This window comes from Zosterops lateralis (genome assembly GCF_965231275.1).
Source record: "Zosterops lateralis genome assembly, chromosome: Z".
Taxonomy (NCBI): Eukaryota; Metazoa; Chordata; class Aves; order Passeriformes; family Zosteropidae; genus Zosterops; species Zosterops lateralis.
Genome location: NC_139800.1, coordinates 20,145,137 through 20,162,264, shown reverse-complemented (window position 1 = coordinate 20,162,264; position 17,128 = coordinate 20,145,137). Strand labels below are relative to the sequence as shown.

The following is a 17,128-nucleotide window of genomic DNA, read 5'->3' as shown; positions in this document are numbered from 1 at the left end:
CCAGAGGCAGCTGCTGCTGGCAGCTCTTCCACCCTTACCTTGCTCCGGTGACATCCACACCGACCATCAGCTGTCCGTTCAGAGAAAGGATCTCGTCCTTCAGGCGCACTCTCCCGCACTTCCCGGCCGGGCTGTTCTTCTTCAAGTCTGTCACCCAGATGCACCCGACATCGAGCACGGGCCCCTTAGGCGCCTTCCTCTTCTTTCCTCCCCGACGCTTCTCCCCATAGTCCCCTAGAGCAGGGATATTCCCAAAGCTCAAGCCCAGGACCTCATTTTTCCTCATCTCTTGGGCCAGGTACATGGTGCAGATCTCCGTATCCAAAGCCCCACAGCTCCCTGGCTGCAGGTTGCTCTCGTCCACGGAAAAGTTGAGCTGGATGTACTCGCTCAGCTTCTGGACGGCCGAGCGGCAGAGCTGCTGCTCGGCTCCCTCGGCCCCCTCCCGCCGACTGTTCTGCAGCCACTGGCACAGGAGGGGGAGGAAGACTCCCGCGTTGTCCTGTGTGATGGGCATCGCTGTCCCTGGGCATCCCCTCACGGCAGCAGCCCCGGCCCCAGTCGGCTCCCTGGCCGTCCGCCGTGGCCCCCCGCGGCCCCTGGGGACATGCTGGAGTGGGGCTGCAGGTACAAAGCAAGCTCCATCTAGCCCCACGGAGTTCTTCGGGGTGTTCCAGCTGACCAAGAACACAGTCAAGGAAGGATGTTTGGTGTCAAGGCGGTACACCCGGCCCTAGGAACAGGTGGTAGGTCGAGTTTGCGAGCCTCTGTGGCTGTCCAGGTCCGCCTGCCGCCGGTGTCCCCGCTCCGTCGGGAACAAAGCGTCCTTCCCACCACGGTCACCACAGCGCCTCGTCCTGCAAGGGCAAAACAGCGTGGTTAGAATTGCCAGGAGCGCTGCAGGCGGGCCCAGGCCGGCTGGCACGGCCCGGCCGCTCTCCTGCGCTTTGCCACTTGAGGGCACCAGCTGCTCTCCTCAGCAAGGGAATAAAAGGTCACCATCAGCTCTTGACCTTCGGGGGAAACGCGGATTGCAGGGCCAGGGGATGCTCCTGCCGCAGCTCCAGGGCTCTCCCCGAAGCGGAGGAGGCATTCCTGCCAAACCCGCTCCAAGGCCCCTGGAGGGGCACCGGCCTCACCAGCGACTGAAGCTGACGGCTCTACCGTCCATTCCAGTGATTTGGGGCTGGAATAGGCTTGACCCGGTCCCCTCCCGGACCTAGCTCCCACCAAGCCGCACGAGGGATGGGCAAACACGAAGGGTGAGGACACCAATGGGGTCCCTCCCTTTGTGGCAGGAGTGGCTCACAGCCACCTTGTGGGTAAGGCATCTAAGGGAAGTGACTATCCAGTTTCCTGGGAAAAGAGTAGGGCAGGTGGATTCCCTAGTTTCCTGCAGTTTGGAGAGGGAGGCACACAGACAGCCAGGAAGCAGTGGGAGCCAGGGGTTAGCAGGCAACAGGGCAAGATGCGAGGGGGTTTTTGCCAGGATCATTAGTATCTATGAAACAAGAAAAACCCTGACACAAGTCAAGTCTGGTTGACTGGACTCTTTCAGGGCTTTATTTTCTAGCAGTGGATGCTGCTCAGTGAGCTGTGCACCAGGCAAGCCGAGGAAAGCAGCAGGTTTGAGCCAGCAGCTTGCAGGTGTGCTCTTGCAGATATGTATGAAAGGCTTGTGTTAAGTAGAAAAGCTGTAAAAAGAACTTTTAACCCCGAAAGAATTCGTATAGAGGGAGGCTCTTGCAAAATCCTGCTGCCCAGAAGCTGTATCCAAAGTTCTCCACCTCCCTGGCTGTGGGGCACTACCTAGATGGACAGGAGTGACCCCAAGAAAGCTCAGACAGGGACAACAACAGATCAGGGCCACATCTGATGCTCGTACAGGAGGACACCAGCACTTTCACCAAGAGTCTGATGTTACACAACAGGAATAGACATCAGCTTGGGAAAGGAGGAACTCACCCGTTGCTTAGTGAGAGGGTCTTCTGAGATAGGCTCTGGGTAGGAAAAACAGCGAAGAAAAGGAGAAGAATAAAGACAGAAACTGCCCAGGCAAGAGGTGATTATCATCAAACAAGAGGTGGTAATACAGACACAGACTGACCAGGAGATAATGTTAAATCCTCTTAATATTTTAGATACCTACTGCAACAGTGGTGAATATGTGGGGTTTTTTAACACAGAACTTAAGTCTTCTTTAAGATCTCATATTTAAAACAAAAGCAATGTTTTAATTGACATAACTGGAACTTGCTGTAGTAAGACCTAGGTCTGGAATATTGATCTAAAAATGCATAGCTTATATGTGGACCAACAAAGAAAAAGTAGAGACAGATTCTCTTGGCATACTGAGGATGAAGTATATTTTTGCTCTGAGGTCCAGAACACAGGGGGAGGAAGAACTGCTAAGTTATCTGGTTAATAATAAAGGCAGAAAGCACAAAACAAAATAAAAACAGGGAAGGGCACAACAAACCCTAAACTGAGAACCTGATAACAGCTGACTCAATGGTAATGGAAAAGTAAGAAGCATGAGATATGTGCTAGGAAAGGAAAGCAGTAGGAGATAGAAAGTCCTGATGCCTTCAGAGCAACATTCTCACATAATGGATGGGGTCAAGTAATCAGCAGGGAAGTGCCTCCACAGAGAGATGTGTTGCAGGTAAGAAGGTGGAAAGAAACTCATGTAAGAATGCCTGTAAAATCAAGGGAACAGCAAAACAGAATTGTCTGGCTTCAGTACATTAAAAAAAGCTGCTAGAAGAGAATTCATGGAGAAGAGTTTAAAGGAAAAAGAAATCAAGGTGAGCTGTAGTTTCTCGAAGAAACAATATTTTGTGCTTAAAAGGCACAGACACAATAGCATCTCAATGAAGAAGGATCAGAAGACTTGGCAGCATCACGAGCTTTTCATTTTCCTCAAAGACAAGAAGAAAGAACACTAAAAGGTTACTGAGCACAAGTTAAAAAAAATAGTGTGAACACATAGGCAAAAATAATAGAAACATTCAGGGCATAAAAATGAAATGAAACTTACAGAAGATTAAAAAAAAGTTACCCTTTATATGCATATTAATACCAAGAAGACGATCAGGAAAAGGCTTGCTCAGAGAGAAAGTTACTGAAAAATTACACCAAAAGAAGCAACACTGGTTTGAGTTTTGCTTTAGTCCTTGTTAAAACTGCCAATTATGCACAGGAGATCAGTACACTATATGACACAATATCACTTTGGGGGCATACTATCCTCTTCTCTGCCTGTTCCAGGGTAAGAGATCAGTCCAAGTCAGGTATTTCCAGTCCAGGAGAGTGGGACAAACCACCATTTAAATTTCCTACAAAGCCAGCTAAAACCATCTTGGATGACCCTATTGGTCACTTCGAGAGCTCAAAACAGGTAAGGGGCCAGAATTAAGGACAGCAGCAAATGCAGTGGCTGTATTCAAGGACAGAAAGAGAAGTAGCAGAAAAATGTGACATCAGTCAATCTAAAATCAATCATCCTAAAAACTCCAAATCAAACAGAGAAATAGTTTGCATGTATGTGGAAAAGAATAAAAATATAAACAGCAGCAGACACAGGAGAGGCAAGAATAAAATCATGTGAAATCAAATTAATTTCTTTTCATAATGGAGAAGTTGTTGGATGTCATTTATCTGGGCTTTATTATAGCTTTTGTCACTGTCTCAAACAACTTTCTCATAAATATACTAGAGAAATATGATTAAATAAGACTACTATAAATCCATACCCAGGGAGTAGTTATTAATGACATTCTGTGAAAACAGAAGGACACTGCAAGTAAAGCTCTGCTGGATCTGTATAGTCTAGTTCTGCTCAGCACATTCATTAGTGACCTGGACAATGAAAGTGAGTACACATATTAAATCTGAAGATTATAAGAAGCTGGGCGTGTCTGCAGACACACTGGAGAACAGGATTAGCATCTAAAATATCTTGGCAATAGTCAGAAAAAATCTAAAAATTAGGATAAAGTTCATCAAGGACAAATGCAGAGTACTACAAAAGGAATATCTCACTTAGAAAGGTTTGGCTATGTGGCAAATCTTTGGCAAGAGATGCAGCACTTTCACAGAATCACAGAATGGATTGGGTTAGGAAGGAATGTGGTCCCAAAACCCCCTGCCATGGGTAGGGACAACTTCCACTAGACCAGAGCCCCATCCAGCTTGGCTTTGAACATTTTCCGGGGTTTACAGGGAATCATTCCTGTCAATCTCCTGCTGTTGTAGATAAAAAAAGGTCATTGTCCCAGGACCTGGGTGTCAGCAGGCACAAAGCCAGCAAGGCATAGGAAGTATTTCTCTAGCCTCACACAGGGCTGGGAAGGTCTCAGCAGCAAAACTGTCCCATTGGAGCAGAGCTCTGACATGACTTGCCAATCTTGAAATTGCAACTTACTATTAAATACTAAAAAAATCAGATTCTGCTAAAAATGAGAAAGTATTGCAGGTAGGGTGTGAGAGAGCAAGTTAAAGGTCCTCATGTGCATTAAAATGGTCCACAGTGACCATGAGGAGAAAAGCAGTCTGTCCCTCTTGTCCATGATGGAGTAATGTACGTGAATCACATCCAGGTAGATTTAGAAGAAGGCACTGAGGAACACCATCTCAGGTGCTGGAGTCTCCATCATTCATGGTGTCTGCAGAAGGTCAGACATCTGTCATGAACAATGACTAAAGCCGTTATCTCTTGGGTTGTGGGAGACAGTAGATCTCACCATTTCAATCCCTCTTGCTTTCACTTCCCTCAACATAATTTTCTGTCCTAGTGAGAGTACAGTAAGAGGTCATTTAATGGATAAGATCCTGTGAGTTATGACAATGATACCCTTGTGACAATGGAACCCTTTGCTTTAACACCAAACTTTGGTACAGCTCTCATTGACCACACAGGGATCAGAACCATTCAAGCTCTAGAGAAAATTGGACCAGATCATTCTTTGAGGTCCTTTTTGCCTAATAATTTAAGGAGTTTTACTCTCAGCTGTTCATCAGTTTTGACATTGGGTAGACACATTTACAGACTGTGTTTTGCTAACTATCCCCAGATCAAAAGCACTGCAAGGGTCTCCAGCCTGGACATCTTAGGGCTCCTTGAAAAAAGCTCAGAGTTTTAGCTCAAGTCTCCAAATCTCCTCTATATTGGCAAAGGGCACTAATGTTGACTTCAGCTTCATCCCTGCAGTTAGCCGGCTGGAGTGTTCAAAGGCATCTGCATTCCATGCAAAACTCATCCATCATTCATTTAGCAAGATTGCTGGAGGGCTCTCCCCCTCCATGCACACACATCCCTCCAGAGATAGAGGATGAGGGCCCCCTCCATGCTGCCGGAGGCAGGCAGCCTTCAAAACCCCATTCCTTCTCCCCACAGGAAAAGCTGCAGGCGTCGATACACTGCGGGTTGCCTGTCTACGCCCCTGAGCTCACTGCAGAGCCATGGCAGACACTTAAATTAATCATGTAGATAATTATACAGTACTTTCAAGGGATTTGATATTCTCAAACAAAACCTTCTGGCTTTGGAAAAATTACTCCAGACAAGCATAAATAGGAAATACTCCTTCCAGATGTAACAGACAACACAGCACTGAGCTGAACGCCTCTGTGCTGGTGAGAAGAACGGCTCAGGTGTTCATTGCCAATGGAAGCAAAAAATACAAAGGTGGTAAGCTGTCCATCAAGACAAAAAATAGCCCTGCCTGATAAAAATGGAAACCTCAGTGCTAAGAAGAAAATTATTTTTACGCTTGACTTCCACAAAATAGACTCAAGACCCATATGAGAAAATTTTATGGAGTCACCACCACCTTGCTTACTTTGGTAGGTGGCAGGTCTGCCAGATCACTCCACTTGTCTTGCATCAAGTACAGACTCTAATTTTATGCCCATCCTGGAATTGCCTAGACTTGTCTGGAGTAAAACAAGCCAGAACTGGGAATGGGCTGCTCCCTTGGCCCAAAGTCCCCCATTCTGCGAAAAGGAGTCCCTGTTCCTGGGGACAACATCCCACCAAAGAGATTTTGTCCTGATTATTCTGAATCCCTCTGAGGCTACTGAATCAAACTCTCTGGTAATTAAATCTCCCATCTTACCTAGGTCTCAGCAGTGTGGTCTATTGAGATTTTTCATTAGCAGTTTCAAGGATAAAGTGAACAAAGATTTTGCAGATAGGATGTTTGCAAGCACAGAACATCTCAACTGGGAAAATACTGGGGTGGGAAATGTCAATTAATATACTGAGTGCAATATGGAAACAATATTAGTCCTGTTCAAAAAGAAGGATCATGACAGTGCAGAGACAGCATGACCACTCAGTTTGAGGAGGACCCACAAAGGGGATCAGCCTTTCATGGGATTTCATCTTAAAAAGACTCTCACCATGCTAAGTACTGGTTTTAGGGCTCAGGCTTACACTCCACTGCTGTGGCAGCCCACAGACTGAACCCAGAGCTGACCCACAGCACAAGACACACACCCTTCTTTGCAAGAAGAGAAGCTTTTGGGCCAGATGCTCTGAGAAGATCAAAAAGATGCTGCAAAAACCTTGATAGAAGCATGGACTCCAACACTCTCTCACCAAGCAATGCCCAACAGCCAAGTCCCACTTCTTTCCATCCAACCACAAAACAACCAGCCACTTTGTATGGCTGCAGCCCGGATACATGCCTCTTTCCAAAGGTGTGCCACCACCACCTGCTGACCAGAGCTGCCTGGTCCCTTTTCTTGTGCCACCAGCCACAAAGATCCTCCTCAGCATGATCAAATCTGGACCCCAGCTATCACAGCAACTTTTTCATGCTCTAATCAATAAAACTCATTGAATTTCAAATGGAAGGAAAGAACACTTATATCACTGATATTTTGCTGGAAAGCTGCCCCAACACGTTGCATAGTTGGAAATGGTCAGCATCCTGGCTTAAATGTATTCATAATCAGTTTATACCCACAGATACACAGCTTCTACAGCTCTCTGCTCTTCTTAGTGTTTATCAGCTCTTCTCACCTTCATCCCTGGAGTATTTACAGCCAGAAAAATCAGCTTTTACCTGCCCTTGTTCCACCCAGCACGCCCACATAAGATGTGTTCTCAAAGGCTGAAATACCACCCACGTAAATAAACTGGCTATCTTCTTCTCCATTCCTCAGTGAAAGATTTTAGTTATGGCTCAGGAAGTAACACACTTTCTTCCCTCATCTCCAGCCTTTTTGTTCAAAATACCAAGTTAAACATACGTGATGTAGGTGAAGAGAGGTTGCTTCTTTGAGGCTTTCTTAAGGCAGCAAAAAAGCTGTGTTAAATTGTTGCATATGGAAAAATAAGAATATTTTCTTTAAATAAGTTGCGGCTGGAACTGTCAAAAAGCATATGTGGGTATTCAGTACATAAACAATAAGGTTTTTTCTTTTCTGACAAATTGAGCTTTTTCTTCCTATGTTGTCCTCAAAGGAATAATGTAAAGAGCTCCAATAATCACTTTCTTGTAGGGGGAAACAGAAATGTAGTGGGTCATTAAAATGTCCCATTACTGATTTTTAAAAGGTGATTTGTGCAAATGGCCAAGACCCAATCCTTGAGGATAACCCCTTTGGCATTTCCAGCCTGGCCTAAACTTCCAGAAAAACATACATACAGTTATTCCAAAAATTGTTTTCATCCCCTGAGTGAGATCACTTTATAATTGCTTTAAAGGTTATGTTTGACATATACCGTAAATCTTTTTATATATAGATGAAGGCATTATACTTGTTTTCCTAAAGTCATCTGGGAATTTCAGCACCAGAGAAATAAATCTACTACCAGCAAAAGACATTATTTACTAATTTCTATTCAAGTGTAGCTTCTACTTATTAGTTAGAAACTAATAGCAAAAAATAGGAAAAAAAAACCTTGCGACTGAATCAAGGTTTTTTCACTAAAAGACAAACAATTGTTGAATTGAAAGATGGTTTTGCTGTAATGAATTGTTTGAGGTCTGAAATCCTTCAGGACAGCAGCAAATCTGTTTTATTCTGGATTATCCAGTGGTTCAAATCAGATCCAGGCACATGGTTATGTTTCTGCTGAATTAACCAGAGTGCACATTTACAGGTCAGCTTTATGCCAGCCATAGGAAGACTTCTGATATTTGACCTGGCAATAAAAATTTAAATATTACAGTGGGAGGCTTTGAGAGATTTTGAACAAATTTGAATTGACAGCAAGTTTTATAGCAGTCAGCATTTTATGTTGCGTGGCCTCAATGCTTTTAGTACAGCCGTAGGAGCCCTAAAGCTGGATTTTTTGCATAGTCAAACCACAGCCTCAGGTTTGACCTCCACACAAGTAACCAAAAGGAATATAGGAATATTAAAACTGGGATTGTTGTTCTTTAACATCAGCTGAATACTCATCTGAGCTTGTCGCCATGGGCTCCATTTCTGTCCAAAGGAGAGGAACAGAAACTCTTAGGAGGAAATAGTTATCTGGCCTCCTGCAGGTCTTTATTTTCAGACTAGATGCATGACATCTTTCAAGTGCACTTTCTACTCCATTGCCTAAAAAATGTGTGGGCAAGTAAAATGGAGGTATCTGAATATGATCAGATGAAACCTGCTTTAAACCAGTTAACCAGGCAAACTGGGCACAGAAGAAAACCTAATATAGCATAGCTAAATAAAGACAGTGGTAAAACTGTATCAATTCTTGCAGACAGATTCCCTGCAATGCTTTCTTAACTGCTTTGATTTTCAAGTATTTATGTCTACTATATTAAAGATCAAAAGACCTGTGCAAACATCTAGACTTACTAAATCAAACCTAGTAATTGCCAGGACGTTTACAGTAATCAGCCCAAGCAAGCCCTGAGAACAAAGAACAGTTCAACAAGAGGACACTGAAACAGCCAACCATGGAAATAAAAAATTCTTGCAGGAAACATTACCCTTTAAAGGAAGCACAACAGTTAGGTAAAAACCTGACCATATACTTGGATTTGTTTTGAAAACCTTGCCACCAAATAGCTCTCTACAGGAGTTATTTATTTCCATGTGCTCTCACAGTATCCAAAGCACTGGAAATTAGTAAAATCTTTCCTTAAGAAAATGAGATTGTGCCCATTTTTATAAAGAGGGAATGGAGCTACAAAAAAGTAGGCATGTCACGCAGCCTCGTCTGAAGCTTTCCTGTAGGCACAGGGCCACAGAAAAATTATGTAAGGACCATACATGCCCCTCTGCTAGGCACCACATGGAACACCATGTTCCATCAGAGGATGGAAAGAGAGCAAGGCTCTCCCAATTCCTTCTACCCTTGCTCCAGATCATCTGAACACACTGAGGACTGGATTACTCTCAGTCCAGGGACAGTGTGAAGTCTACAGCAGCTTCCACTACCAGTATTACCTCAAAGGCCATAGGGATGTCCTTGTCAGCAGCATTGCTAAGGAGGAGCTGTCTCAGTTCTCACAAAACCAACCAGTACCTCATGGTAGAAGGTGCTTACTCCTAGAGCTCTGAAGCCATTCACTTCCTCCTTCTTTATGTCCATACAACATAAGCAAGCTCATAAAAAGAGCCATATTTCCAAAACGTATCAAGCGAAATTATTTCAGAAATCAGGGCTCATGATATCCCAGAAAGTATTTCCCACTGTACCAGGAACATGGTGGGATTTAAATGACATTACAAAAAAGAACATGAATAGGTGAAAGCTGAAAAAACACATCTGCAGTATGTCGGCAGTTAACAGTAAAGCTCTGAACCATGGTATTGACCAAAGGCTCCAGCTCCCACTCCAGGTCAAGCACCACAAGCCCTTCCCTCACTGCATGTCCCTGCAGTCTTTTCTATGTTTAAGAAGCTGGTATCCTCTGAGGATAGCAAATACAATGTATTTTGCGATGGTGAGCAATCATATAGGCAGCCCTGCTCTGAAAGCAGGGAAAACCAAAGCCAGTTGTGTTGCAGATGGCAATAAAATGCTGAGTCAGGGCTGTGATGATAAAGCTTTACAGTTTTAGGTCTTTTGTGTATTAAATAACTATGTAGTTTGACCTGCTAGGTTTGGTAAGGAAACCTCCCAAGTGCACTTTTCAACCTACCAAAACTGCTGTGTTGCAAGAGGAGATTTGGAGACAGAGTGTGCTTTTAAACTGGAGAGACAGTCAGGCTCAAACCACTGGGCTGCATTTTCCACCTTCATTCAGATGAATTAAAAAGAGACAGAAGAGGAGTAAGCACCCGTCTGGCCATCCATTATTAATGAGAGGATCAAATCTAAAACTCTTTCTGATACTGATACAGAAGCCCTTTAGAATGATCAAATTATTCTCTTTCGTCCTCACACTATATGCAAACTGCCTCCAGCAGCCTCTTCTCCAAGTCCAGGTCAGGTGGGAAAATGAAGAAGCTTCACAATTTCTAAGTGACTTTCTAAATCTTTCCAATATTCTTATTCTCAATATACTTTTGACTATTGAAGGGAGATAGGTTTGTCTTTTTGCATTCATTTAAACCAGAATGAAACAACCTACTTCAGACAAGACTAAAAATCACCTAATTCTCACATGATCTGGTGTCTCAGACTCTATCAAATCATTAAAACTACTTATCTACCTCTAAGCCCTTAAAGACCATTCAATTTGATAGTGGAACAAAAAAAGCTTGTTTAAGGAACCATGTTATTGCAAGCATGTTCAACGGTGAAAGAACTGTATTTAAAGAGTTTCTTGAAGAATGGTACCCATCCAGTTCTGCAATTATTCAGCCTCCTCTGTAGACCAACATGCCTAATCATCCTTTGGATCTCTTCCATTTGCAGAACAGATCAGAGCTGATGCTGGGAAGCACCATTATGAATTTTCAGAGTACTCAGAATTCATTTCTCACATAATTTATAGAAGTAAAAATCTGGAGTAACATAATTAGTCAGTGATGCTTTCCTGGATTTACTCTACAATTGTGTAACCACAGAGGAAATCTAATTTTAAGTATGCAGATTCAAAGAAACATCCCTTTTCCAAGTTTGAAAATATCACAGGCTCTATCACACACACACACATACACAGAGGCACATTTTCACACAGAAAACTAGTCACAGCTACAGGCATATAAGTAACAGAGTTAGACTTCAAATTTACATTTAGGCATCTAAATAAGTGACCCAGTTTTTAAAGGCCCTCACTAATGACACCTACTCCTGTGTGACTTCAAAACAAGCCCCTATTTACCTATACCTTGATAGGCAAATCCCCAAATTTCTCAATTGCAATGCTTCCTGGGGGACTAGGCTTTCATGTAATGTTTGGACACTTTTATAGAAAATAAGTGTACACTCCAGTTCTTTCTGGAAACAATACTTACATTAAAATAGGGTCAAAAGTAGATTTGTAATTATTTTTAAATGCTTCCACTCTACTCAAGATCTTCCTGTGGGAAAGATCTCTGCAATAATTATTCATAAAACAAGAAAATGTAAATAACATGTTAAATTTGGACTGCATTGTCTGCAGGAGTCATGCATCTAGTATTAAAAACAAACCACAAACATCTCATGTTCCAATACTGTGATTCTATATTAAACAAATAAATGTCTCCAACAAGCTGTTTAAATTGAATGTTGATAAGCACCAAGAAAACAAACAGTGTACAACACTGCAAAATGAATACACTTGGAAGGTGGACTGATGGGATTTCACCATGTTACTGGAAAGGCTCAAATAATAAATAAATAATAAATAAATAAATAAATAAATAAATAAATAAATAAATTCCTATTTTTGCATAAGTCTGAATTAAGACAAACAAAATTATTATTATTACCAGATATAACAAGACATATTTCCACATCACTATTCCCAAAATCCATTAATCATCTCTAATCTGAGCACTGGAAATAATTAACAGCCTACTGTGAGTGCTCCCAAGCAAGTGTGCCAAGTAGGGATTAGAAAAGGACTTTCAAAGAAGATCCTTCCCATCTTGGCAGCTTCCTAGGGTGACTTTGTGATGCTGAATTGTATCCCCATTCATCTATTTACCCCAGAAATAAGTTCTGCCCCTTTCAGAGGGGTTCCAGGAGCGTTGTGGGGAGAAGATGCCGCAGTTTGTTTGCAGACCCTGCACTTGCTCCCCTCGCCCTCCCCACAGACTGCGGTGTCTGCAGCACGGACAGCGGGACAGAGCTCTCTGCTTTTAGTCAGCTTTTAGCTAGCTGAGGCAGAAAAGCTCCCCAGACTGTGGCTTTTCTTTTTCTTGGAGCTGATCACCCTGCTCTGGACTGAAAACCCAGAAGAGCACTGGGAGCTCACACCCATGTCCCACCTGGGCCTGGGACGTGGCATTTTCCAGCACTGGAGGGACTGATAACGGACTGAACGAGATGAGCTACACCTCAAAACAAGGACTTTCTGAGTTTTGTCATCTCTTCAGAACTGCAAGAGGTTTTATTGTTTAATATTACTCATTTTTTCATGTTTGTGAGTACCTTACTTGTTAAATAAACAGGTTTTTTCCACTTTTCTGAAAGGAGATTTTCCTCCCAAACCAGCTGGGGGGGGGACAGTTCAAATTGGCTTTCTAGAGGAGATCACTTCAAAAGTTTCCTCCGAAAATTTACCCCAAACAATGACAGAGAGATCTTGTAATGCTGGTCACTTACTCATCATCACCAATGTTCTCTTTCACTTCCCAGTCAGAGAGTGAAAAACCAAAGGGCTTTCAGATAACAGTTTACATCTCTACCATCAATATCTACATGGAGCCAACACCTGCATTTCCCTTCAACACTGCATAGTTACATTTCACTCCTCTGTGAAGTGCTGGTCCAGGAGTGTGAAGCACTGTGACACATCAGCAGAGCTCAGTTTTGCTCCATATAGCCCTGACAGGCAAGAGCACACATGAAGCTGACTGTTCATCACCTCCTTAGGGAATGCATCTCCAAAACCAGGACATGGCTTTAACCAGAGCCAACAGCAGGATTTCACAGATGGAGGGTCAGTCTCTGCAGTTTTTATTTAGTTCCCATTCCTGCTCTCAGATCAATGCAGATTTTTGAGGCACAAAGGGTTCATCTGTGACCTCTGAAGGACACAGACCACTGAACCACAACCATGTCATTGCTGCCTCTCTCCTCTTAACCTCCAGCTAAACTACAGCAGCCTCCCAAAGCATGCATGCCAGACTGAATTTTTCTTTCCCAAATTGAAGGTTAACTCTGTTGGTAGAAACTCACTAGAAGCAATGAGCTCTCAGAGAATAGATGCTGCTGGTGCTGATCCATTTCTTTCACAAAACCATAGAATCATTTAGGTTGGACTTCAGCATCTCAGTGTCTCTCCTGCACTGAGGGACTCAAAACTGAGCAGGATTTGAGGTATGGCCTCACCAGTGCCCAGTACAGAGGGGCAGTCACTGCCCTCTCCTGGGCCACACCATTGCTGATACATTCAGGATGTCCTTGGCCTTCTTGGCCACCTGGGCACACCCTGGTTCATGTTCAGCTGCTGCTGACCAGCACCCCAGGGCCTTTCCCACTCTGCAGCTTTCCAGCCACTCTGTCCCAGCCTGGAGCTGCAGGGGTTGTTGTGGCACAGGGACAGGACCCAGCACTTGACCTGGTTGAGCCTCACACAATTGGCCTCAGCTCATGGATCCAGCCTGTCCTGATCCCTCTGCAGAGCCTTCCTGCCCTCCAGCAGATCAGCACTCCCACTTAGCTTGGTGCCATCTGCAAAATGACTGAGGGTTCCCTTGATTCCCCTTGTCCAGATAATCGATTAAGGTACTTGCCCCAGTACTGACCACAGCAGAAATGTCTTTCTGCAGCCAGACCTCTTGGACCATAGATCTGGAAGCCTCCCAAACCTCTTCTGACCTTTCTCAGGCAATGTGTGATCGTGCTTTTGGAGGCAGCTGAATTTTATGCCTGTTTCTGAAGTTCCACACAAGCAAGCTCAGAATGGTACTATGGTTCCAGAAATAACTAGATGGGGTAATTACTGCAGTATTTGGTCCAGTTCCTTTCAAACAGAGTTTTTTGCCTGACTGAAAATTATCTGTCAAGAAAAAGGAAGGGAGAGTGCAGCTAGAGATATAGCAACTTTGGCTTCTTAGAATGTAAGGGGGATTTTACCTGGCTTTGACAATTGTGAAGTATTTGCTGCCATAGCTGTAGGACCTACCCCAGCCAGTAGAGCTGTGGGGTTTTTTATTTTCCCCTGTGCTCTCAGGGGAAATTCAGAAGATGCTTGCCTTCCTGGAAGTCTGCACACAAAGTTCATCAGAGTCCAGACACTGCAACCCTGATACACAGAGTCTGCACTGACTTCACTCTTCAGGAACGCTGTCACCACCATGTACTGGTCAGGAGACTAATTTTCTACACATTTACACCACATACCATCTCACTAAATCTGCACAAAAGGGCAAAGGTTTCACATACAGAAGTTGCTGTCATGGCAGTTCTTGTGTATCTCTTTGGTGCTTTAGAAGACTTCAATGCTGAATCGAGCCCCAATTAAAAATACATAAATAAATGTTATGCTCTAGAAATAATGATTCAATGCTTCATCTAATCATGTACTTTTATGCAATCATCCTCTCTGCAAAGACAAGGAACAAAGCCCGGAGAGCAGAGTCTTGCCTTCAGGCATTTTAAATATTGAAGTTTCTGAGTCAATGTTCTTACTGGGCTGAAGGGACAAAAGAGGCAGTCCATTCAGAATAAACACACACAATAATCTTTACCATCCCAAACAGTGTTGGTGTATTGACCACATACTAGACTTAAAGATACATCTATGCACTTTTATGTATTATGTTGTTCAGATGTGTGTAACTACAGATCGTATCTAAAAGAAGCTAGGCAGGCTTTCAGAAACATGCCAAAGATTAAGAACATGCACCGAGCCAGCTCCCCCACATAAGCTCTCATCATAATCATTCTCTGTAACAGGATATAACCACTGAAAGAAAAAGACACAAAACAGAACCACCACACATCCCTGTTTTCCTCCCAAATCTACCATTAAGCCCAAGCTTCAAAGTGAGCCTTATTTAAACCAAACAGACTTTTTGAAATTAAATATAGTGCTACTACAATATTGGACTTAAATATTATAAATTAAATACACATTTGGGGATACTTTTAAGAAAAAAGCAAATGCAGTATATGCAAAAGTCCAGTTATCAAAAACTAAAGAATTAATCCTTCAAACACTTAAGGAACTATGTAATATTGTTCATATCAACAGACTTACAATGTACCTGTTTGATCATGTGCTTAGAAACGTGCTTGGGATCAGGAGCTGAAATATGTATATGTTGTCACTAGAATATTCCCAAAGATCATATTACATATATCAGTATTCAGCATATATTTCAGCATTAGAAAATTCAACCCAACTCTTAGTATTTGAAAATACTTTTCTTAAACACTTTCAGTGTCAAAGTCATCACAACATCTCAAGCAACATACTAAGATGCTGCTGAAGAGAGTTATTTGATAGCCATATCACTGCACTACGTATCTATGAAAAAAAAATCAGTTTTACTGATGACTAATGTTTTACTGTGAGCAACCTGCAGGCAAGCCAGACTCAGAGCCAACAGGAAAAACAACAGAGAAAAGGAAATACTTTGAAATTGAAGAAAGAACCACTCTTCCCAAGCAGGAAAGCCCATGAAGGGTTGCCAGCAAGCATTGACTACCCAGGCCAGAAAAGCCAGAGCATGACAAAGTGTTACGCTTTTCACATAGCACCAGAGAAAGCAGGTACAACCTTCCCTGCTTTTGCTAGTCCTACATTCTCCTGTTCTGGCAACAAGCAAGCACAGACCTGATTAAATAGCATCTCTTTTGCAGCAGCTGCTAGCATGCTCCAATTTGGGTAGGGTGGATAAAGAGAGGAGGAGCAGGGTGTCACACACCCCTTTAAAAAGACCCCCACAAAATCTGAGCAATCCCCTCCACCAAAATGAAAGAGGAAGAGAGGTGACAAACCCAGAAATCACCTTCACACTGATGGCAGTGAGTGGCAGGAGAAGATTTTCTCCACTGAACCTGGTCTGCCCTTAGAGGTCCCAGTGTAAGGTGTAGCAGCCTCTGTCCTTCACCGGATTATTCAGTCAACTTCAAAGATCTTTCTTAGCTGGCTTAAAGCCCAGTGGAAACTGTGATGTGTGCAGGCATTGCCCCAAGAGGAGAGGTGAGAACTTGGTGGAGACCCTGCACTGGCCCAGGTGCCCCGGGAAAACCTGCAGCCCCTGGAGATGAGATTGTCTCAGAGCTCCACCCAGGTGCTAAACCAGGACTGAAACACCTCAAACTCAAACACAAACTAATGCCCTACTGGCAGTGAGAAGCCATGTGGCAACAGCAGCTTTATCAGCAGCCTCAGTTGGGCTGACCCCTCCAAAGCCAACCTCAAGAGAGCAAGGTACTCTTCTGTCTGTCTTCACCTACTTTCCCTCCATTATTCGACTAAAACATGACTCCCTTCAGATTACTGCATTTCTTCATATTTGGCTGACAGTTTAGATGATACCGGGGGCAGGAGCCATACTACAGCTGTGCTCCGTGGAGAGAGGCAGAGACACCTCACAATCCAAATTTCACCCCTGAAATTATTTCATAGGAAAATGTGGTGAATGAGACTATGAAAGGCAAATCAGAAATTATAATTACAAATCACAATTAGAACAGTGATCATATTTCCTGCAAAAGAGTATTCTTCTTTAATTCCCTTTTTGATTTTACCAGACCCACCAGAGCCCTTGTATGAACTCGTGTTGTTACAAAGCATAGAAACTCATTCAAATATCTTCACATCATCTGGAAAACAACAACACAACAGTCTTGTAACTATGGGATTTATCAGGTGAACCAATTTGGTATCATAGCATTTATTTAACATTTCATAATACAATAGTTTGCAACTTTGGTTTCACTTTCTTTGTTCTGTCCCATGATGAAACACTGGCTAAGTACGTATATGTCTGCATGGCACTTTGTTTCTAAAAGCTGATTAAAAATGCATTCTTTAAAAAGGAAATATATGGAAGTGACTTTGGAGGCCTAGATTTTAAGCTTCTTTCAATTTTTTTGACATCTGTTTGCTGA

General features: G+C 43.1%; 1 protein-coding gene across 1 annotated transcript in view; it reads right to left on the bottom strand.

Moving 5' to 3' along the window:
- The window catches only part of PDZD2 (PDZ domain containing 2), a 136,125-nt gene extending 135,593 nt beyond the window's left edge, over positions 1-532 (bottom strand). The window contains exon 1 of the mRNA XM_083884178.1: positions 39-532. Coding sequence (XP_083740304.1) covers positions 39-517 — 479 coding nt within the window. The 5' untranslated portion in view covers positions 518-532. The remainder of the gene's footprint in view (positions 1-38) is intronic.
- Between the last annotated feature and the right edge of the window lie 16,596 nt (positions 533-17,128).